Genomic DNA, 24,188 nt, shown 5'->3' on the forward strand with positions numbered 1-24,188 from the left:
TGTAAAGCACCTAAATTCACCAAGTGAAAATATCAGTTTCTGAGCTCTAAGGGCCAGTTTTACAACACTATTTAGGCACCTTTAGGTACTTAGGCTTTTGTAAATATCTAAATACCACTAGGTGCTTATCCGCATCTTCAGGTGCCTAAATACCTTTACAAATCTGGTCCTAAATTCCTGTCTCTGCCTTGTCGTAATACTTGGAAGCTCCATGGCTCTGAAATACAACAAAGCTGAATAAAATACTAAAACTTGATTCTCTCTTTTCTCTACTTAAACACCCCATGGTAGGTAACTGAAGGCCTCTGAATTGATAAATGACAGCTTTACATTTTCATCATCCACATCATTACTGGTGAATAATGAAACAGAGGCCATGATAATTTAAAGCCAAGACAAGTTGCCAGAGAACAATCTATGACAAAGGTAAATTCCTGATGTTAATGGGCTTTTACAACAAGGCATCAACATGTGGAAATTCCTGCAGCAAATCATGTGAAAGTGTGTGTGTGGGGGGGGGCGCCTCATGTTGAGGCTAGAACATGAGGATGAATCTGTCAGGCCATATCTTCAGCATGGTTTTGCCAGTAAAACACTGCTGCACCTGTGTGTTATTCTCCCACCCCTATCCTTTGTATACTTTCATAAGATGTGTTATGGAAATACAACAGATTTAAAATTATCATTGCATCCAGTCTTGGAACAGTCCCACCTCCATTTGTTCTTATCATGGTCGGAACTTTCCCAAACAATAGCCAGCAATCAAGATTCTCTTGGTGGTGGATCCCAAATGCCCGCTGACCCCTTAGCTTGCCAACTCCTGACCCTCGCATGCTCATTGGACTTTCAGCCCAGGAACAACCTTCCACTCACCGTGGTGCAAAGGGGCTATAAAGCCAGTTTACCTGGTCACACAGGATTTCCTTCTGCTTAAGGACAAGTCCCAAGTAATGTAAAGCCAGCACAGTGATTCTATGCTTCCCTCCCCTTGAAGCTCTTCGTATAGGGGGCATTCCTGGAGATGTGGAAACACAGCCAGAGTGACTCTACTCTCCAGCAACTCCTAGCTTCTAGAATATTCCCTTGGGCTTATGGGCAGCTAAGCATAATTTAGAGCAGCCCTGAGGCTGCTGGAAACCAAACTAGACCTTGGTCAGCCACAGGGCAGGGATCTGCAAGTGTAGCCTATACCTGCCTTTGCCCCACCACTCCTGTGTTCAGTGTCACTTGGACCGAGAAGAGAATTGTGCCCAAGGTCCCCAACAGTGTGCTTAATTCTTACAGCACTACGGTCCAGTTAGTTTATATTTCTGAAGAGCTTTTCAATTTTATGGTCAGTAAACAAATGTCTTGGATTTTACTACCGAAGCTGTGGTTTATAAAAAAACCTCTCAAAAATAAACATTAACAAGATGGCTCTATAATAGCAAAGAGCCAGTAATTAATAAATGCATATAAACATTATACAGACAAGATTGCTACAGTGTGTAACATGAAAAATCATCTTTGTCTTGGCACATTTTCAGTGGGTTACTGCTTAAAATTGTTTTGGATTCCAACCCTTGTTTGAAAACAGGAAAATGGAATTAACTGAAGAAGTGCAATATATTATTTAATCTCTGATTCTAGTCAAGAGGGGATGTAATCACTAGAACAGACCTATTTATCTCCATCTCATTTCATCACCCAGTAATTTAAATCTGATTTCTGATCCTCAAGCCGCTTATCAAGCGCTAAACATTATCATGAGACCCTGTCTCCACCGAAAATGATTTTTTGCCTTTCGTCCTCCTTGCAGACTGTCATGTCCTGCTCACTTTATCAATCAGCTTGACATTCTCTCTCTGTCACAGCATGGATAGTTTATGTCATCAGATTTATGCAGAAAAAACAACAAGTAGCTCTCATAGCACAAGAGAGCTCTTTGGAATTGGATGACATTCTTTATACACCAATACTCCTCTCAAGGTTCAGTGTTTATCCCGGTGTGTGTCATATCCCCTTGTCTTTCATTTTCATCCATTTTTTTCCTTTACACTTTATTTACAGCATGTTACAGCACCGTTGACAATTTTTCTTTAGTTTATTACTTATCAATTTTTAATCAGATACAGAGGAGAAAAAAACCCCAAAGGGTGGAGAGAAGTGACAGTCTGATATTTAAGGAACACATTACAAAAGAATGCTCTGAAATAAGATTTGCAATGAATATATACTTGTGAGTTGCAGCCTAGAACTCCTCTAGTGACACACAAAACTCTACAATAAATGCACCAGCAGCAGGAGGATTAGATCTGTGCACTTCCTTGCTTCTACACCATTTGCCTTCCAGCATGGACAGAAAATACCTTCTCCTGTAAACTTGCCTCTCATTCCCCAGCCAAACAGCATCATAGAATCATAGAATATCAGGGTTGGAAGGGACCCCAGAAGGTCATCTAGTCCAACCCCCTGCTCAAAGCAGGACCAATTCCCAGTTAAATCATCCCAGCCAGGGCTTTGTCAAGCCTGACCTTAAAAACCTCTAAGGAAGGAGATTCTACCACCTCCCTAGGTAACGCATTCCAGTGTTTCACCCTCTTAGTGAAAAAGTTTTTCCTAATATCCAATCTAAACCTCCCCCACTGCAACTTTGGCATCTCCAGAGCCAAAAGCAAAGAAGGGTGTCAGACTTAAAAACAGATTATTGGATTTATCAGAGCATCTGAACCAGAATCTTACTGAACCCAACTCTGCTTTAGGACCCAATTTTAAGGCACTGACCCCTGCATTAGGAGCAATGGGGAACTGTACTGCCCCTGAAGTACTCTGGGACCATTGTGCAAAGGACCACTGTGATCTTCTAGTCTGACCCCCTATATGACACAGGCCATAGATTGCCCTTACAATAATTCCCAGGGCAGATCTTTTAGAAAAACATCCAATCTTGATTTTAAAATTGCCAGTAACGGAGAATCCACTATGCCCCTTGGTAAATTGGTCCAATCATTAATCACCCTCTCTGTTAAAAATTTACACCTTATCTCCATTCTGATTTTGTCTGGCTTCAACTTCCAACCATTGGATGATGCTTTCTCTGCTCGACTGAAAAGCCCATTATCAAATATTTGCTCCCCATGCAGGTACTTCTAGACTGTGGCCAAGGCACCTCTTAACCGTCTCTTTGTTAAGCTAAATAGATCCTTGAGTCTATCACTCTAAAACATGTTTTCCAATCATTCTCATGGCTCTTCTCTGAGCCCTCACCAGTTTACCAACATCCATCTTGAGTTGAGGACACCAGAACTGAACACAGCATTCCAGCAGCGGTCACACCACAGATACAAAAGACAGAGATAAAATTACCTCTGCTCCTACTTGAGATTCTTCTGGTTATTCATCCAAGGATCACATTTGCCCTTTTGGCCAGGGTGTCGCACCTGAGGGGGTTCAGTGGGCACTAACCAACATTTCTGCTGGTTGGTACAGTGGGCAGTCTGGATCACGGCCCTGCCTCTGCCCAGCTCTTCTGGAGCTGGCTAGCGACGCTATGGGCAATAATGAGGAGTAGTGCTGACAGGCATGAAGGTGAAATCACCCCTGTGCAGGGGGCCAGGGCAAGCACCCTTTCAATACTACCGTGAATGGGGCTTAAGTGACAGGTGGTCTTGTAGAGGCCCCCTGCAGGAGATGAATTGTTACCCACTGGAGTAGACTCTCAGCAGCTGTGCCAATCCCTGCAATGGAAGTGCAAGAGAAGCTGAGGCGCTTTGCTTTCTTCTCTCCAACACACTCCCATCCTGGGGAAACCACAGTCTGGTGATTAGCAATGTCCGCTTTCTTATTACAACCATCTGCTAGAGCAGCACCAAAAACTTGTTCTTCTCCTCCCCCTCCCCCCCACCGCATTGTCTGTTCCCTGCTTGGTTTCATCATTTCACAACTCAGTTTTTCCTTGATCGGGCATAAAATAATACTTGCTAATACTATTTACTATGTCACAACACTCTGTCTAAGAGTCCCCCTGTCACATTCCATAATAAAATACAGTGAGCAAAACGTAATAGACTGTAAACGTAAGTAGTTAGCATTCACTGCAAAATGCTAATAATATTTCAAGAATACCATTTCTGTTCATGGCCTTTTGGCCAACTTAGCTAATGGACTGACGCCTAGGAAATACTGAAAATAATTTCAGTCGGCGCTTACCAATCATTTGTCAGCCTGGAATTTTGCATAGCTTTGGAGCAGCTAGCCAGCAAATGCAGCTATCAAAAACTAGTTTGGTGATGTTATTTAAGCAATTGGTCTATACTTTGCATAAACAGGAGCTAAGCTGCAAAGTCCAAGACAAGGCAAACTAAAAAAATCTTGGGCACAGTTCTGCACCTAATCCAATTTGCTCATCCCTTAGGCCTTGAACTTGCAAATACCTAACATGCACATGGATAATTTTACTCACCTGAGTGTGTCTCAGTTTTCTCATCTGAGCAATAAGGATACCTACCTCCTTTGTAAAGCACTTAAAGAGCTACAGATGAAAAGAGCTTTATAAGTAGGTAGGCATTATTATTATTATGAGTAGTCTCTGAGCTCAGTGGATCTGTTCCCGTGAGTAAAGTTACCCCATGGACAAGTGTTTACTCAGGTCATGTTTAAAACAGGAGCATTTTACCAGTATAGTATTATCAGAAAAGTGCTCCTACCACTTCTACCAATATAGCTTATTCCACCACCCCCAAAGTGAAAAACTATACTGGCAAAAATAAGTTGGTAAAACTGCACTGGGGGCTTTTGCCAACCCAGCTGTGTTAGTCAGGGATCATACCTCTTCACATCCTGCACCCACATAGCTTTGCTGGCAGATGTCTGCACTGCCCACATCCCCTTAGACTGTAAACTCTTTGGTGTAAGGAAAACTTTTTGGTTCTGTGTTTGAATGGCACCTAACAAAATGGGATCCTGGTCCATGACTGGGGCTCTGAGGAGCTATCACAATGTAAACAAGAAATACTGAGCATTTTGCATGATTGGGGCCAAGCTGAATATGCCACCCCAAATGTTTCTCTCTAGAACTGAGCATTTAAGCAGCATCTTCCTTAGGCACTGAAACAAGTGGCCTGATTCTCAAAAGGTACTGAGCACCTACATCTAGTCCATTGGGTACTCAGCACCTCTGAATGTCAACCCATTTATTAGGAGCCTAAATCTGGTGCTTTACTTTAGGCATTCATGGCTAAATGTTGGCCTTGGAGCTCATCCTCCAATGATGGGTGCATGTGTTGCATTTTATTTTCTTCAAGTCAGAACGCTGTTTTGAAACTTAGAAAAATGTGTCAAGAAGCCCATGTTTCAGTCTACGAAGTACTGTAGCCCGGGTACTGCCTAATATGGTCACTTCTAGAAATCAGACAAAAATTGGAGTGGTTTTGCAAAACCAAAACCAGGTTTGGTTCTGATCCAGGTCCCAGCTAATCCAAATCTCCACATTTTGTGGGAGCTGGATAAATGCTTCTAGTTTTTGTCCCACTGATAGTCACTGTTCCACTATTTAGGTGGATTCTTCCCATTGGAGGGGGGTATGCTTTCACAGTAAACTGTATATCTCTGTTTAGTTTGGCACAAACTAGCATGCGATTCAGTCAGATAAAAGGGATGTTTCTTGACATCAGCACAGCAGAGTTATTCGTATGCTGCAGACTAATCATCTTGGCTCCTCGTTTGGGGACTGGGACATCACTCAGAGTAAACTGCATTTTGCTGATGCCAGCATTTTCACACTGTTTCAACAGAATGTCTGCCTTCGGTGGCATTTTTTGCATTTCCGGTGGAAATAACGAACAACAACAACAAAATCACCACACCCCTGTCACGGTATTACCAACAGAAATATCACACAAATGCTTTCTTCTGTAGTTCAGACACAGAAACATAGCATGGGGGCAGGCTGGAAAAAATTACTGTAATCTCTCCCTCTCCTTTGCCCAGTTCCATGAAATGATAAAAATCAAAGAGGTGAGCACAATGCAAGGAAGTTATTAAAATCTTCAAGAGAGGGCACTCCCAAACTCAGACAGCTCATCCTGACAGACAGCCAAGCTGGGGAAATCTCTAAAAGTCAACTTCCAGCACAATCATGGTATTGTTTTTTAAGCAAGAGTCTTAGAAATGTAAAAAAATCTGAAAGGAAAAAAATCACTGCAGGTAACGTGAATTTTCAGAATTCTAGCAACACCAACTCCAAACAGAACAGAGTCAGAAGCCAGCAGGCCCCCCTCTGTACAGCCACAACAGTTGGGATGAGAAAAACTGAATAATTTGAACCCTTTTGTTACAGCTAGATGACTTAGCAAGAGAAAGATACATCTATATTTATGTACACAGACTTTGGGCCAGATCCTCAGCTGGTGTAAATCACTGGAGCAATGTGATGTCAGTTGCACTATGCCAAATTACTCTACCTTTTTATTTCTTTCATTCTCAAATGAACTGATTTGGGGGGGGGGGCGGGAAAGGTATCTGAAAAGGACAACAAATGCCAGTGAGACTATATGGTGCATCTCATCTGAAGAGGGCCCCACCACTTCAAAAATGTCAAGTCTTTGAAGGAAACTCATCATTTCCATTGGTGACATTTACTCTGTCATTTAAAAAAGCACAAATCAGGATGTTCCCAAAGTTACTGTTCATGTGAACTGTAATCACATGGGTCCAAATGCTCCTGCGTTTTCAGACCGTGCCTAGTGTACCAACTGGACCTTGCCGAGGACTTCTTTAAAGGGAACAAAGAAAGCTATGACACCTTCTAATGACACTGTGTGCGTGACACTGTAAAACAGTGGGGAATGGGTGCACACAGCGGGGGCTGATTTACAAGAGGCATGGTCTTTGCTCCTTCAAAGGTGTCCCACAGCAATTGAACCTGCTGCATCAGCCATTGTCTGACATCCAACAAAGATCTCGTAGGACTCAATTTCTGGCTCTTCAGCAACAGCTGATGTGAAGGGGGGCAGGGACGTAGCTTGGCTCTTTCTGGGGAGGCTAACATTCGAGCCTGCGTCCTTGTGTTTAACTCCTTATGCTGCCTCCAGCCTCTGCCCAAGGGCGGGAGGCATGAGGAAGGCTCATTGTGCTTTCTACAGCCTGTGCAAAGCTCGGCACAGCTGAGCCAATATTCTTCTGAAAAACAGGACTTGAGTAAGGGGGGGGGCGGAGAACTGGAAAAAGTAGGCTGAAAAAACAGGACTTGAGTCATGGGGGGGGTGGAAAATGTAGGCTGAAAAAGAACAGAATCTAAGAGATGCACTAGGCATGTCACTTCAGTGCACAACTGAAAATGGGGTTACCAGTCTCAGCATTGTCCAATCTTTGAGCACATCAGAAACTCCCCAGAGCTTCTCTTGAGACACACGAGTTTACACGAGCAAGGGTGTAGGTGGAGTAGATGGTCTATGGCAGTTTGCACAATTCAGGGTTTGAGTCTGTGCTGTTAGCTGATCGCCCTCATGCGCAAAAGATTACGTTAAATCTTTTAAGTACGTTTATTTTTGCCAAGCAGGACTTCAAGCAAACATAACAGGAAACAAAATCAAAGACAAAAACATAACGAAAATACCTTATGATGAGGATTGTGCCATTCCATACCAGAAGCCTTACCTGTGACCTACTGAATATACTAGCGACTCGCGTCATCACTCAAAGCAGAAAATAAAAGCAGGGTATATCTTTCCATAGCACTTATGGGGGGGTCTCATGGTGCCCTTTGAGAAGATTGCCTTTAGGAGGATTATGGGGAGAGATGCTGATGAAATATTGCAAGAGGTACATAAAAGCTTAATGACAGGTTTCAGAGTAGCAGCCGTGTTAGTCTGTATCCGCAAAAAGAAAAAAAAGAGTACTTGTGGCACCTTAGAGACTAACAAATAGAAACTCTTCCTCCTACTTATCAAACAATATGGCTTAAAATTCTAATATAACCATGACAGCAATGGACATCATTGGATCCACCGATATGTGGATGATGCCCCCGCAGGAAAATGAAAGTGGAAACCCCCAAAGGAAGGTGGGTCAGATACCAGGTAATAGAAATGTTGATCCTGGAGTTGCCTGCTCATAATTTTTTTGTATTCTAGCGAGTACTGTTAAAGATTGCTATCCAGGAAGATAATGAATGTTGAGCGTGGCATCCATTCTTGTGCTGATGGATATCATTTCCAGTCTGATGAGAAGAGATTACCCTGCTGAACCCAACAAGACATGCTTAATCTCCCCATTTAGACTCCACTGTCCTCCAGGGGTTGTCACTTTTCTGAAAGAATGCAAGATTACCGCAGTAAACTAAAAAACAGACAGCTGCATTTCACTTTGAAAAGCAGCACTTGGGAGAGGCTCTTTGACCAAAGCAAAATGCCAAGGAACTGTTGACAGCTTCACCCACTATAAATTAGCTATTCTTTGGTTTACAGAAACAGAGGTCAGGACAAGAAATATTCAGACAGTCGCGAAGAGCCTGATCCAAACCCACTGAAGTCAATGAAAAGACTCATTGATTTCCATGGATTTGTTATCAGACTGTAGGCTGGTATTTGTTCAGGGTGAAATTCATCCCTGTGCCGCACAAGGCCTACGTATCACTTAAGTGCCACTTCAGAGTCCTATTCTGAAGTTCGTTCTAAGGCCCTTATTCGATAACCCGGGGCTACTCAGGTAAGCGCTACTCAGCATGAATATGGGTACCCGAATCAGGCCCTAGAGCAACTTCCATCCTTCCACACAGCAGTGATTTGCAGCGCACTGCACTTTGAGTCATGGGCGCCAACTCTGGGGGTGCTCCGGGGGTGGAGCACCCATGGGGGAAAAAATGGTGGGTGCTGAGCACTCTCCGGCAGCCCCCCCCCCCGCCCATCAGCTCCTCCTCCTCCCTCCAGCGCCTCCCGCCCACCACAATCAGCTGTTCCACGGCATGCAGGAGGCGCTGGGGGGAGGGAGAGGAGCAAGGGTAGAGGCACACTCAGGGGAGGGGGTGGAATGGGACAGCAGTGGAGCGGGGGCAGGAAGAGGCAGGGCGGGGTGGGGCCTGGGGCAGAGCCAGGGTTCGAGCACCCACCGACATATTAGAAAGTCGGTACCTCTGCTACGAGTTCCATAACAATGACTGGTCTCCTCTTCAATAAAGGTCATATTGTAAAATCTAACCTTTTCTGCTGAGAGTTGTTGTCCCAAATATTCTGGGTTGTACAAACTTCAGTGAGAGGTATCAGACAGACAGCTCTGGAGTGTGAAGTCCTCTATCCACAGACGAGCCGCAACATGTGCATTGGCAATACAGAGCTTCTCTACTTACCCCGTAACGTGCTCAGACCTGAAGAGATCACCTCTACAGGTTCACTCTCCTTTCCACTCAGTCCTGGGCATCTCGGTGGAGACTAGCTACAAAGCTGCCAAAGTGGGCCCTTCGTACTGGTGAAGTGAGAGAGGTGAATGTTTGTCCACTGGGAACTGGACCAAAAGGACGGATTTCAATAGACACAGGCTACCAAACACTGTTAAGAACATAAGAATGGCCATATTGGGTCAAACCAAAGGTCCATCAAGCCCAGTATCCTGTCCTCTGACAGTGGCCGACGGCAGGTGCCCCACAGGGAATGAACAGAATAGGTAATCATCAAGTGATCCATGCCCTGTCACCCAATCCCAGCTTCTGGCAAACAGAGGCTAGGGACACCATCCTGGCTAATAGCCATTGATGGACCTATCCTCCATGAATCTATCTAGCTCCCTTTTGAACCCCATGATAGTGTTCTGATGGCCAACACTGAGCACCACTAGGCTGAATTCAAACTGATTAAACAGAAGTGAAAGGGTCTTCAGCCCCTTTCCCTGGCCATTCTAGGCTCCAGACAAACCACCCTCCCGCCCCCCACCCTCACCCCCCAGATTAATTAATGAAAAGTTTTGACCTGTTAATCATTAATCTAGATGATTTCCTTCATCCTACTTTTTACAAGTACAATAATTTCCAAACACTCGGCAGAAAGGCAAAATCAGCTGAATCTCCAGTTGTGTTTCTTGTAGTTCCGGTTAAGTTAATATTATACCCTTTACCATTATCATCATCATTTGCATTCCAGATGCACCTATAGACTCCAACCAACCTCAGAAATCCACTTTGCCAGGCACAGTACAGGCACATAGGCAGAGACAGTCCCTGCTGCCATGACCAACTTACAATCTAAACAGACACTACACAGTGGGATGAAAGGGACCTGACATTCAAGGAAAAGATTGAGAACCTTTTGAGAATTCTGAAAACCTGAATTAGTCCAAACAAAGAGACTCCTGATATAACTGAAGTACTGGGTTAAGATCCTGTCTGGTAAACAAAGCGTGGAACCAAAATTCAATTAACCAAAATTGTTGTGTTGGAAATTAGGTCTAATTGGTGGACGAAATAATAAGGGGATGAGCTATTCCACCATTGCTGACTAAAAGAAGGGAAGAAGTGAGTTTCCCTAACATGAGTACCACCCACATCATCTCTTGAGATGCTGGGATCAGAATGACAAAGGCTCAATGATGTTACAGTTACTCCTGGGGGAATTCTGCATCACCTCATGTGCACAAAATTCATGTCCCCCACAGATTTCTTTACTTCCCCGCAGAAAAATGACTTCTGATGGGGAAGCAAAAGGAAGCAGCAAGAGTAGTCACATATCCCTTCCTGGCAGCACAGGCAGGTTGGTTTGGGCACCCGGAGCAGCTCGTAGAAAGGTAAATCACTGCTGGGGTGGGTGTGGGGGAGAAAGATGGGCAGTCATGCGTGTGAGAGTGACACACTGTCCCGCTCGCTTGCTACTGTAGCATGCCCAGCGTGGAAGGGCAGGGCTTTGGGTGTTTCTGAGGAGGTAGGAGTGGGGCAGGCTCTCTCCCCTCAGGCAGAGCAGAGTGTATACTCCTGCGGGAATTCTGCACCACTGCACAATTTTGCAGAAATTAACATGCGCATGGAATTCCCTTTCCCCCACAGAAATGGGCTGCAGTGCTGCTAGCTGCCACTAGGGGCCACTAGACCCAGCAGAGCCCAGCGCACACATAGAAGGCACTGCTGGGGGAAATGAGGGTTCCTGGCAGCTGCAGTTCCCAGCATGCCCTGAGGGACGGAGGGTGATAAGCAGGCAACTGCATGGAAGCCTGGTAGCAAGCATCAGGCTGTTTCTCCCTCTGGGTCCCTGGAGAGGGAGGGGACGGGTATCTGGGCTGGGAGAGAGGGGCACTGATGGGCTCTGGAGGGGAGAGGGTGTGGGTATCTGGGGAAGGGGGGCCTTGTGGCTGGGCTCTGGGGGGAGGGGGTAGAGAAATGGGAACTAGGTTGGCATAGGGTTTTCTTTAACTCTCTGCTCCTGGGGGAACTTTTGTGAGTGTCGGTCTTGTTATAGACATACATGCTGACAGGTATTTTGAAATAAATTACCCAAATAATTGAAACCTGCATGAATATGTAGTGCTATTTTGATCAATAAAATTTGAAGAATTTTGCAGAATTTAAAAATAGTGTGTGGGATTTTTAATGTTTTGGCACAGAATGTCCCTAGGAGTATACAGTGAGTCTCAAGAAATGTCCTGACCAGACCTGGCCAAGAGAGGGACTGTGATGACATCACCAGTTCCACCGGATCAAGATGAATCCCAACCACCACCTGGGATGTGAGACTGTGTGTGTGTCTCTCTCTCTCTCTCTCACACACAGAGTACTTTTTCTTCTCCATCTTATTTCTTCTCTTTCCTATCCTTCTCCTTTGGCCTTCAGTCTAATCAGAGACTGGCTTAGCCACCCAAGACTGTATACTTTGCAATGCTTCTCTGAGCCGGTGACCAGAGAGGCTGCTAAAAGCAATGCCCTAAACAGCCCAATGCTGGTACAAGTTCGCCAGGTCTCGAAGTGGCTGATGAGACATTGTGCAGTGCCTGTGGTTTTCCAGCAGCGAGGCTGCATGTGAGACTCAACACCAAAGATAGTTACATTTTCTATCTTCACTGTTCTTTTCTTTCCCCTTCCACGTGCATCTCGTTTTATCTTCCAGGAAACAGAATCAGACTTTAACGATACCCATCCCAACTCACTTCTCCTCCTTTCCCCAGAAAGGACAGGTATTACCATCTCAAAGACTGTCAAACAAGCCACTTTTCCTTACAAAACCTCTCCAGTTAAAAGGGAAAGGAAACAGAAACCTAGGATATGGTTTAAACAAAAGCCTAAAGGCATACTTTACATTTGAAACGTGTCAATGCTTTTTCCATCTTTTCTGTATCTTTAATAAAAGGTTTAAATGATTTTAATGGTATTTTTGCCATGGTACTAAGCAGCCCTGAGGTCTCTGTATATCAAACCCTGAACCTTGTTTAAAATGGTTTAATGCTGGACAGTGACAGGGTCATGTTAAAACTTTTGACCTTTTGGGCCTATGTAGAACATCTAAATTAAAGCAACAGGTCACCTGGGAAGCCTGTAAGAGCCAGGAATCGAATTGGAATTGTCTGATTTCCAGTTCAAGGCCCCAGAACCTTCCTTCCTCCCCAGTTCTGTCTTCACTAGAAATACTGGACACATTAATGACTGGTTGACTTCCCCGGCACACCTCACAAGGTTGTCATGGGTGCCAGCCACCATCCAAGAAGTAAAACCTGCTCCCCCTCATGCTCCATTGCTACCATGCTCAGTTCACTCATATGAATGCTGAAGAGGAGATTCCTTTCCATTCTGGCTGAGGATTTTGATTTATCAAGCAGGTCCAGGCCCCAGCCACACCAGCCTTCTAGTGCAACAGAAGAAACTGCTTCCATTCCCTTCATATTTGCATGATCCTGCTCTTTTACAGCTTTTTCTTTTTTTAAAAAAAGCCCAGACAGTTATAAAAAATAGATCAGGCAAAGAGGAAAAAAAAACCGCTTGGTGAGGACTTTGGTCAATGAGATGTGAGGCTGTATCATTTATTGCAGATAGCTCGCTTATAAAAAATGACGCTGTCAATGTAAAATGAATAAAATAAGTTGGTATTTTCACAAGCTTTTCCCAATGGCTTTAGAATAAGGTCACCTTGATATTGTGGGAAAGAGCATAATTTCAGCCTCGTGCTACACAGATTGCTACACTGTAGTTGGCCGTGTGTATGTTAAATGAGACAATCATTCAGAAAGCCCCCCTTCCTTTGAGAAAGGACAGTATTTTTTTCAGGATCCTGAAACACGTTATGCAAAAGCTTTGCATTAATCAGTTAATCTGTAATTTTTTCTGGCTTTTTACAATACAAAAGTCTATTCACATACGATCACATTCCACAAGGCGAAAGTGCACTTTTGTGGAAAACTACACCAGAGGCTATATTTCACATTATAAAAAGACCAAATTAACGTTGAATTACTTCCTAGTGGTAGCAGACCCATGCATCCAAAATGAAGTCTTTGTCAAAATCTATCCTCCGCGTACCAAGCCCCTATTGTTATTTAAAATGAATAAACACTACAGAAAATAGGAACAAGGTTTTTTTCCTTCTATTTCTGCTCATAAAAAAATTTCCCGCAGAGAACTCTGTCTTTGTAAAGGGATCCTATTGTTAAAACGGAGTTGCCTTTCGCACTTTAGTACTTGAAGAGCCAGGACTTCATATTGCGGCTACCTTTATATTTGGTAGCAGTGTAATAAAACAAACACTGAATAACAGGTTTCAGAGTAACAGCCCTGTTAGTCTGTATTCGCAAAAAGAAAAGGAGTACTTGTGGCACCTTAGAGACTAACCAATTTATTTGAGCATAAGCTTTCGTGAGCTACAGCTCACTTCATCGGATGCATACTGTGGAAAATACGGAAGATGTTTTTATACACACAGATCATGAAAAAAAAATGAGTGTTTATCACTACAAAAGGTTTTCTCTCCCCCCACCCCACTCTCCTGCTGGTAATAGCTTATCTAAAGTGATCACTCTCCTTACAATGACAGGTTTCAGAGTAACAGCTGTGTTAGTCTGTATTCGCAAAAAGAAAAGGAGGACTTGTGGCACCTTAGAGACTAACCAATTTATTTGAGCATGAGCTTTCGTGAGCTACAGCTCACTTCATCGGATGCATACCGTGGAAACTGCAGCAAACTTTATATATACACAGAGAATATGAAACAATACAATGTGTATGATAATCAAGGTGGGCCATTTCCAGCACAAATCCAGGTCGCGTTCCCCTCTCCCGGAGAAAACCTGGATTTGTGCTGGAAATGGCCCACCTTGATTATCATACACATTGTAAGGAGAGTGTAAGCTATTACCAGCAGGAGAGTGGGGTGGGGGGAGAGAAAACCTTTTGTAGTGATAAACACTCTTTTTTTTTTCATGGTTTGTGTGTATAAAAACATCTTCTGTATTTTCCACATACTGCATCCGATGAAGTGAGCTGTAGCTCACGAAAGCTTATGCTCAAATAAATTGGTTAGTCGCTAAGGTGCCACAAGTCCTCCTTTTCTTTTTGCGAACACTGAATAAAACATTAAGACATAGGAGGAGCTAAATGGAACAAAGGGCTAAAGCATATTGTGCACTAACCATGTCTGCCTCATGGAAATACAAAGGGCTCACAATTCTAATTAGTAAAATGCACAGTTATGACTTAGATCATGAGACAGAGCTTCCTGCCTGTCTGCTATTCTGCATTATCAGAGCTGGTTTTTAGCATCACAGGGCCCTCTAGTGGAACTGAAAGGCTGCTGGAAGTACACTTTGACTAAAGCACCTTCAGCTTGGAACGACGACTGTCCCCATACATGCAAATGTCATGGGGAGAACCACAGCAGGAGGGTTCTTGCCAGAAAGCTGCATTGTTGGTGGCATGCATTGCATGACTGCATTTTTTGGAATCTAAGGTGTTCAATCAAACACATAGGGTGAAGTCTAGGCACCAGTGAAGTCAAATGAGAGTTTTGCCACTGACTTCAATGGGAGCAGGATTTCACCCATGAAGTTGACAGTCTTCATGGCTGAGCTGAACTGTTGTCTTGAGTCTGCAGCAAAAAAGCCTGACACAAAAACATGATCAAGAGAGGAGAATGTCCCTCACTGATCTTACTAGAAAGATACATTTGAATTTCAGTTTCAGTGACAATGACATTTCAAGTTCATAGGAATGAGAAGGAATCTCAGCAGAGCAAACATTGTTAGACATATACACTGAAACACAAATTGCAGTTTTGTGCTTAAGGAATGACCCTCTGTTTTTTGCCCTTCTGGTTACAAAGATTTCATTTGTTCTGCTGGCTGCCACTCGGCTCCCTAATCCACCCCAACAACATCCAGTCCTTCTCACACACACACACACACACACACACACTCTCTTTCAGACTTTTACTGTGTTGCTACACTACTCTTTCCCCTGTTTCTGATCAGATTCCCAAAACCATACCCTACTTTACTTATGTAATATTTCCCCAACACCACACACACACACACACACACCCATTAACTCCTGACAGCAGTTAGGCTGTCAGCTATAGTAGGCCGTTATCTTGTACTTAACTAACCACTAGAGAGGGGGACAGTACACACTTTGCCCGTGCATTACATTAGCTTTTGCCAGGCTGATGATTGCTTCTTCAGCTTTGGTTTGCTGAACAGAAAGGGAGTTGGTTAAAGATATGATTTTCCAAACATTCTCTTCTGGTGCTGCAGACAGTCTGCCAGTCCATCAACGGTAGCTCTTTGCTCCCTGCCCATACACATAGAACACTCGCACACACTAAATGACAGGAGGTTCTCGCATGGCGGACGAAGGACTTAATTTGATGGTCCCACTGCTAGGCAGAGCTAACACCTCCCGGGAAAGCACTGCGAGAAGGGGGAAAAGCACATTTGAAAAAGCCACTTCTTTCCCTAAGCCCAGCAAGCAAGAAGGGAGAGTCTTTGTTTTCGATGTCTCCTGTATTATTCATTAAGATGGTTTGTATAAAAACCAAGCCGTTACATATCTTGGTGTTCCCTATTCATGCATCACTTATGTAAGCAGTGTCAGGATGAGCTCCACCCTGACATCTGGTGGTGAGGTGTGGCAACTTGTGGAAAAGAACTTCAGGGGCCGATCTCATTTGCATAGGCACACCCACCACGCCTAGAATGAGACCATAGCTGCCCAAATGGTCACTTTGGCTGCTGTGGGATCCCCAGTGTCTCTGTTATTGGGGCAGGAAGAATAAATTGTTATTACCCTGATTATGGGAACTGTGCTTGGAACTGTACGTGGCCTTTTGTTATGCTGGAGGGATTCACCATCAACTAAGTAGCACTCGCTAGGCAAGGGTCATGGGTTCCAAAACTGTGTGAATGGAGAGAGGCTGGGGACAAGTAGTAATACTTGGTGGCATAGGCCCCTTGGTGAGGGCTTTACATGCTAATTGCACTTCCTCCTCTCTCCACTGTGGAATATCAGAGCTAATTTTGATTTCGTTAGAAGTCTAGTTAGAGGCTGCTGAGCTCACTTTGGGCTGATAGTGCACCAGCACTGGGGCTCCCCTACTACAAACTGAATTCACCTAAGAGCTGAAATCACTGAGTGTTGTGTTAAGTAGTGGGGGAGCCTGAAGATATATTGTGGAGCAGTTTGCGGGACAGCTGGTGAAGCAGTTCAACGCGGATCAGTGTGTGGATGGCAGGAGCTGCTTGTGGGCCATGGAGCTGAGTGAAGGAGTTCGTGGGGCGGCTGGCGGAGCGGAGCGCAGCTGAGCAAAGGAGTTTGTGGGGCGGCTGGCAGAGCGGAGTGCAGCTGAGCGAAGGAGTTTGTGGGGCGGCTGGCGGAGTGGAGCGCCGCTATGGAGCAGTCAGCTTCAGATCATGTAAGGTGCCTCTTACCCCCGTCCCATTTCCACCCAGGTTGGGAGGTAAAGCTCTGCAGATAAACTTTCGAACTCTGGGGCTGCCCTGACCAGGGACAGAGACTTTTGGGGCATTGGACCTTTGGGACTTTGGGTGATTTGGGGTTGCTGGACTCAAGAACCAAAAGGAAAAGGGCATGCCCCAATTTGCCTGGGGTGGGTTTTTTTTTTGCTCATGGGTTGTGTTATGAATCCTGTTGGTGGTGTTTCCCCAACATAATGCCACATTGTTTCTCTCTGTTATTAAAAGGCTTTTGCTACACTCAGACTATGTGCTTGCGAGAGGGGAAGTATTGCCTCTTGGAGGCGCCCAGCGGAGGTGGTATATATTTGTCCCAGGTCACTGGGTGGGGGCTCGAGCCGGTTTGCATTGTGTTATTGGAATGGAACCCCTAGATATTGAACCTGGCCCTTGTTGCTGCCAACTCTGACGGGCAGAAGGGTTACACTTAAAAAATGCAAAGTAGAACACTAGTGGAATCCCAGAAAATGGTCATCAATATGAGTACAATCCTGCCCCATCAGCGTTTGCAAATGAAAGCTGGCCCTTGCATTCACTATAAATCGCTGTTCCTGTGTAAACCATACAGAGCAGGGCTCTGCTTTAAGGAGTCGCTAGAGAAGGTTGCGGGCTTCAGAACACGGATTTTCCATTGCTGGGTAAGAACAAGCCAAGTATTATTTGGTCACACTACCCAGCCACTTGCAAGCAGACCCAGGGTGGGAGCACTTCAGGTAGCTAGTAAAGGAACAAGGCACAGCATGAAGAAAGCCAAAGCTACCCAGTTGGCTTGTGATAGAGGCAGTGAACAAAAAATAACTGACCTGCAAATCTTGCCTCTAAATTAGCGGTTAGCTGAGAAAGCATTTATTCCACACATTCTAACTTGCCATCTAGGACTGCTGAACAAAGACAGAAACGATACCTTGTTGGAGTAAAAGTGGCCCCACCCCATTCCAGCACAGTATAGGGATGATATTTCTTCCTGCTTGTTGCTTATTTACCTCTGTCTTAAAGCATGTTTTCGAAATGTACGTCAAACAGATTACACTATTTTAAGTACAAACAAGCCCAAGCCTCTATGTTGGGGTCAAGATCAGGATCGCGGAGCTCTAGTTTTAATGCATTGTATCTGGACAGTCTATGCTGTGTTGCTGCCTTCCAGCAGTGAAGGATGTTTTGCAAAACAAAGGAGACAGAGCAGTGGGGCAGTACAGAGAGAGGGTGCAAAGATTAACCCTTGGCTTTTCTAGTCTTCGTATTACTGTAGTGCCTAGATCCTATTTCTCAGACAAGATGTTCCAGGATACCTTCTCCACTTTGACAGCATTCTGCTGATTGCTGGCTTCTTATGGACAGAGTCACTCGTGCAAGCGGAGTATTGGCGAGACTGCTATAGAACTTGGTCTGGGCCATAAAGAATACAAACACCAGTGAGGTCAATGGGAGTCTCTCCTTGAATCAGGGTCTTAAAAAGGGGAGGGGGGGGAACCTAACAGGGTTTTCCAGCTTGAATCCTACCAGCCCCTGTCATTAGGGGTTAATCACCTTCCTCAGTAATAATACTGGTATTTGGATCTACATTTTCACAAGTGACCAGTGCTTTGGGAACTTGAGACATTTTAGGGGGCCTGATTTTCAGGGGTGGAGGCTCGGCACTTTCTGAAAGTCAGGTCCTTTTAAGATGTTTCAAACTGGGAACCCAAAACCACTAGTTTCTTTTGAAAAGCTAGGCCCCTGGGGGATACTATGAACATGCTGTAATGTTACCTGTTCAGTGTGCATAAGCATTTCTCAGAAGGTGTGCAGCCTCTCCTTCTGGAGTCTATCCAGACCAAGCTCTGTGGACTCCTGTTAAAGTGAAACTATTCTTAAAAGGGAGACTGAACATTACTACCTACTGGCAAAAGGTTCCTCTTACACGATCACTTTTGAAAAACAGTGGTGCTGTTTTGGGGCTGGAGGGAGAAGGTACAAAATCCTCAGAAGTTGCTGGAACTAAAGAACAGCTCTTTGGGAGCAGAATGTCGGGAAGGAAGGTCTAATCTGTGAGTCTCTTCCCCTCGATCATTCCTGGTGTACAGTGAACTCGAACACAGATGGTGCAGTTTTAACCTTTGCTCAGATTTCCATTGTAATGTCACTGTAGTGAGACATATTTCTTATCTCCCCATGTGAACGACACACTGCAGCTATTTGACAAAGGGGCGAAGGACGATTTCTGCACTGAGATGAAAGGTTGAATTTGTTCTTATGCCCTCTCAGTGCCTCCATGGTTAACACTTTCTCCCAGCCACTTTGAAAGCAGCCTATCGATGTTTTCCTAGACCTCCACCCAAGAATTGGGTCATTGCTTCTGTACCAATAGATAAGTTTAATCACTTAAATACACAGTCTTATATAAAACAAAGGTCAAATTCCAGTTGAATGGGAGCTCTGCCTGAGTTCGCACCACAGATTCTGGCCTAATTTATCATAAAAAGCAAAAGTTTAAGAGTCTATTAGTTGTATGTGTCTTGGACCAACCCAAGAGTGATCCACTTAAGCAGATTGATGTAATTTTCAAGTAGGTTGCTTATACTCTACAATAGCTGCTTGATATGGAGAGAAAGAATTTTTTTGTCAACTCAAAATATGCAATTAATTATTCTGACATGCAAAGTGACATCATTTGCACTGTTTCATAAACACCCATCATGCATACACATAATAGATGTTCTCTTCCTGTCACAGGTATTTCCCTTGGGATTGTCTGTAAAGTGCAGTTTAAAAGGCATGAAAAAGCTAATTTTTACAAGGCTGTGATTGAATTCTTGGTTGAATGACAACATCTATAGAAGCGTGTTTTCCGACTGCTAATTTTCTTGCATTCTAGAAAGAAAATTCAACTGTTGGGTCGGATCAGGAACCTGCTGCTCAGAAATGACTTTTCAGGAGAGGCCACACTCAATTGTCTGCATCCAATCCTTCCCTTGGTCAATGTGCAATTGTCTGTAACCAATCTTTCCCCTGTAATGTGAGCCATTTCCACAGAGGAGGAAAAGGACTACCTGAGAGACAAGGGTAGCACTAGATCATCCTATGATGTTCAATTAACTGAAGTGCTGAAACTTTTTAGCCAGGTACAGAACATTTTACAGTGTGTCTTACCTAATTAGAAGGTCATCTATCAGTTGGTGCAAGCAGCAGCAACCAAGCACTTCCAGCACACGTACTACCAAGCTATCACGTCTGTTTCAGATCAGATTTACATCCAACCATACATATTAGGCCGTATCCACAGCTAGTGTAAATCAGTTCATTCCTACTGACATGACTGGAGCTATGTCAGTTTTCCCCAGCAAATATCAGTCCTCAAATAACTAATGTTTACCGTTTCTTTTCTGTTTAATTTCCCATAAATCCTACTACTCCAGGCATCAAAGTGAGCTTGAGACCTTTTCTGAACAACAGAAAGGTTAAATTGCAATAGCTCATGAATCAATCAGTGCACTCAATGTTTTCAAGTTGCAAAAACAGTGCCAGGTAACACATAGCAGCCTGATAAAGAGGCTTCACATGTTGGAGAACCCCAGGTGATACCTGGGTGGCAGCTGATTGTTATTTATAGTACAAATCCAAGTTAGTGCTTTGTACAACTCTTCAAGACGCAACAATGCTGATTAGCATGAGCATGTAGACAAATACAGCAGCTGTATGGAGTTCAAATCCAGGTTGCTGGAACTTGTTTTAATTAGAGAAGGTTTTGGCAAGAACACAGGGATCCTTTAGCTTCCACCTGGACAAATCACTGGAAGAGGCTTAGGAAGATCATCAATGTATTGTTTCACCTAAAAGATGGAACCTCTAACAAATGAAGCTCCACTTTTTAGTACTGAACAGCAGAGTTAGCACTGGGAATGAGCCCAAGTCTGGGAATCAGACTTGAGCCAGACTTGAGGTTCTCATTTAGAGATAAGAGTGCTACCATCTAACATAGCAAGAAAGCAACTTCCTCTTCTGATTCAAATCATATCTTCTCACTGTTTGCCTCAATACCCATGCTAGGGAAATGGATAATATACAGTAAGGATTAATTTAACAAGAAGGGTATGGGTAATTTAATGGAAGGATTGACTCGGGTAGCACTAAGGGCCTGATCCAATAGGAATCTTTCCATTGATAAGGGCCTACATTAACAGAAACTATCCGTATAACTGTTTAAGATTTTAAAAAAAAAAAAAAAAAAAGGAAAATAAAAAATAAAGTCCCAAAATCTTAACAACTGTGAAGTTGCTCCAAAACTGCCTTGTGAACAGCACTACATAAAATTACAACAACTCTTTTTTGCTGTTATTTTAACCTTTCACACTGATTATAACACATTGTCAACAGCTTCATCAATTATCCATGGCTAAAAAGTGGACTCTAACGTTCCGCAAGTGTTATTAATTGGTCTCAGTGGCATGTAATGAGTTTAAAAGCTCCTACCTGTGTGCCCTCGGGGATGGTGGCTAGAGGCGGACAACAATTTACAGCACACCATTAACACATAGACCAGAAAGAGCCAGTGAGATAGCAGCATTGATTTGGCACAGAATCTCATCCTGTAGGCAGAAAAGAAAGCAGCTGCGTGAAAGAACAATATAACTAGGGAACAGTGTAAAAATGCTTCTGGGAAGAGGAAAGCTGAAAAGATGCCGACGAGTGATTGAAATGGTTTATTACCAGGTAATACTGACAAAAATCAAATTCACAATTGGGTTGGGATCAATTCCTTGCTAAGCGTGTTTCATCATTAGAAGCGCTGCAGTGGTTATTGACACACCCATGTACGTTCTTAGTGACTTCATTAGGCTCTGTGAATCTGAGGTTTAAAAGTAAGAACCTTGCACACTCAAAGCAACATTAAATTTAAATATCTACAGATTGAATGTTACTTTGAGCAGGTGAGGTCTTAAACTGGACCCAGCTCAGATTCAGAAACAGAACAGGAAAATCCCTTTATGAGTTAATAAATTTTCAGAACACATTTTCAAAATAAAAGCTCAGCTCCCATTTAGGCACTTAAGTGAAGTAGCTGGGTTTTTTACAAAAGACTCAGTATGCAACAGCTCCAATTGAGAATAATGGGGGCTGAGCCTGGGTAGAAACCTGGCCGCAATCTGCTTTGCGAGCATTGCCTACCACATCAAGGTGTTGGGGAACTGCTCCTCACAGCACTGCTGCAATATAAAAGGTCAGATTCCTGTATTCTCATTCATGCTGAGTAGCAAATTATTCCACAGCTCATTCCAAGGAAATCAATGGGACTATTTGAGGAGTAAGATACATTGCCATGTAAGGGTGGCAGAATCAGGCCCAATGGAGGGCAGCGTTAGTGCCCAGGTCTTCCCGGCTTTCATTCCTCTGCCATGGCTTCCACAGTAGCATTCATCGTATGGAAAGGTAATGTGATCATTTTCTTAAATTGAATTATGATGATGTATTATTTATACAAAGTACCCAAGAGCGTGCTGTGCACTTGTACCCTTAGATTCCATCTTTTCAGCAAATGCTGTACGCGAGAATGTCTCAAACGAATTCAAAATTAGTTTATGGATGTGCATAAATTGAACTAAATACGGTTTTCAGAGCAGCAACTCCTGATCTGCAGTTAACCAGCATGCTGGGATTTGGAAAAGTCTACCTTGAGCATTCTTATTGATACCAAACCACCACTCAAAAAATGAACACCACAAAACTACATGGTCCTCTTTTTTTTTTTTGGCGCAGACTTCAGTTCAGCTTTCCCGACGCAATTGCAAGGCAGTTTGTTTATTCGATTATAAAGTCAAACTTTATCATCTAAAGGCTATAGTAATCTAATCTAAAGGCTTTATAATCTAAAGGCTAATCAGATCACGCAAGTGGGCGAACATTCTGAATGTTTACAAATTATATAAAGAGGAGACCTCACGAACTGGACACCTCGACCATAACGGCTTGAGAAAGCATTTCCATTTGATTTTAAACATTTAAAATACATACCCCATCAAAACCCAGATCTCATGTTTTCTCATTTAGAACAACTTGCCTCTTTTTCCTTTCCTGCATTTCCTTCTCTGCTTTTTCATTAGTGGCAATATTGGTGCGGCCCAAACAGCTCACAGGAGTACTTTGCAATATCACAAACCATCAGGCTAAGAGCCTGTTGTAAATATATTTTAGCAACACCCATTATCTTACGATTGAAAAAAAAAATACACTGGTGAAGAATTCAGAGTAACAGCCGTGTTAGTCTGTATTAGCAAAAAGAAAAGGAGTACTTGTGGCAGCTTAGAGACTAACCAATTTATTTGAGCATGAGCTTTCGTGAGCTACAGCTCACTTCATCGGATGCATACTGTGGAAAATACAGAAGATGTTTTTATACACACAAACCATGAAAAAATGGGTGTTTATGATCTTGTTATAATATATATTGTAAGGAGAGTGATCACTTTAGATAAGCTATTACCAGCAGGAGAGTGGGGTGGAGGGAGAGAAAACCTTTTGTAGTGATAAACACCCATTTTTTCCTGGTTTGTGTGTATAAAAACATCTTCTGTATTTTCCACAGTATGCATCCGATGAAGTGAGCTGTAGCTCACGAAAGCTTATGCTCAAATAAATTGGTTAGTCTCTAAGGTGCCGCAAGTCCTCCTTTTCTTTTTACTGGTGAAAAGTAAACTGATCAGTGCCTGCTCAGCTGTCCTTGCAGCATCTGCCGCTCCCCGCAAATTTCTTTTATAAACCATCTTTGTTGTACGGTGACTATTTAAAAAGTAAATAGTGTCTATTGATTTAAGAAAATGGAGTTATACTTAGAGCAGCCAGACAAGAGTTTAAGATCTTCTTTAAAGGGAAGGAGATGTCTGCCTATCGTAAGCAGCTACCTGCCTCTTGAAGCCAGTGTGTGGTTATGCTGTGCAAACAAAGCTGTAAAAGGGGAAACACACAGGGCCTGATTCCCATTTACACAGCTACAATGGTGTAAAAGGAGTCTTGGTGTAAATGAGGATCAGACCCACAAAATGGAGACTCACACTGGGCCATGCATTGGAAGTACTCCCCATGTGGAACTCATTCAGGACTGGGCCAGCTGTTAAAGTTTGAGGAGCTCCATTTCCGCCGATCAGTCTGGGGTTTGAGTCACCTCTCACTTAAACCAGTCTGAATCCAGCAACTCCATTAAAGTGAATCTGTGAATCTGGTGTAAGAGGGATAATCAGTGTTTTCAGCTAGGGCCTGATCCTGGTTGAAGTCTATGGCAATCAGGAAAAAAAATAATAACCTACTCAGCT

The 24,188-nt window shown here is 43.6% G+C and overlaps 1 protein-coding gene across 3 annotated transcripts in view; it reads right to left on the reverse strand.

Moving 5' to 3' along the window:
* Positions 1–24,188, reverse strand: part of TAFA4 (TAFA chemokine like family member 4) — a 112,374-nt gene that overhangs the window by 49,542 nt on the left and 38,644 nt on the right. For all 3 annotated transcript variants that reach the window (XM_084632834.1, XM_084632832.1, XM_084632833.1), the window contains one exon: positions 21,355–21,470. In XM_084632834.1, coding sequence (XP_084488960.1) covers positions 21,355–21,470 — 116 coding nt within the window. The remainder of the gene's footprint in view (positions 1–21,354; positions 21,471–24,188) is intronic.

Source organism: Lepidochelys olivacea (assembly GCF_965140295.1).
Source record: "Lepidochelys olivacea isolate rLepOli2 genome assembly, chromosome: 7".
Taxonomy (NCBI): domain Eukaryota; kingdom Metazoa; phylum Chordata; order Testudines; family Cheloniidae; genus Lepidochelys; species Lepidochelys olivacea.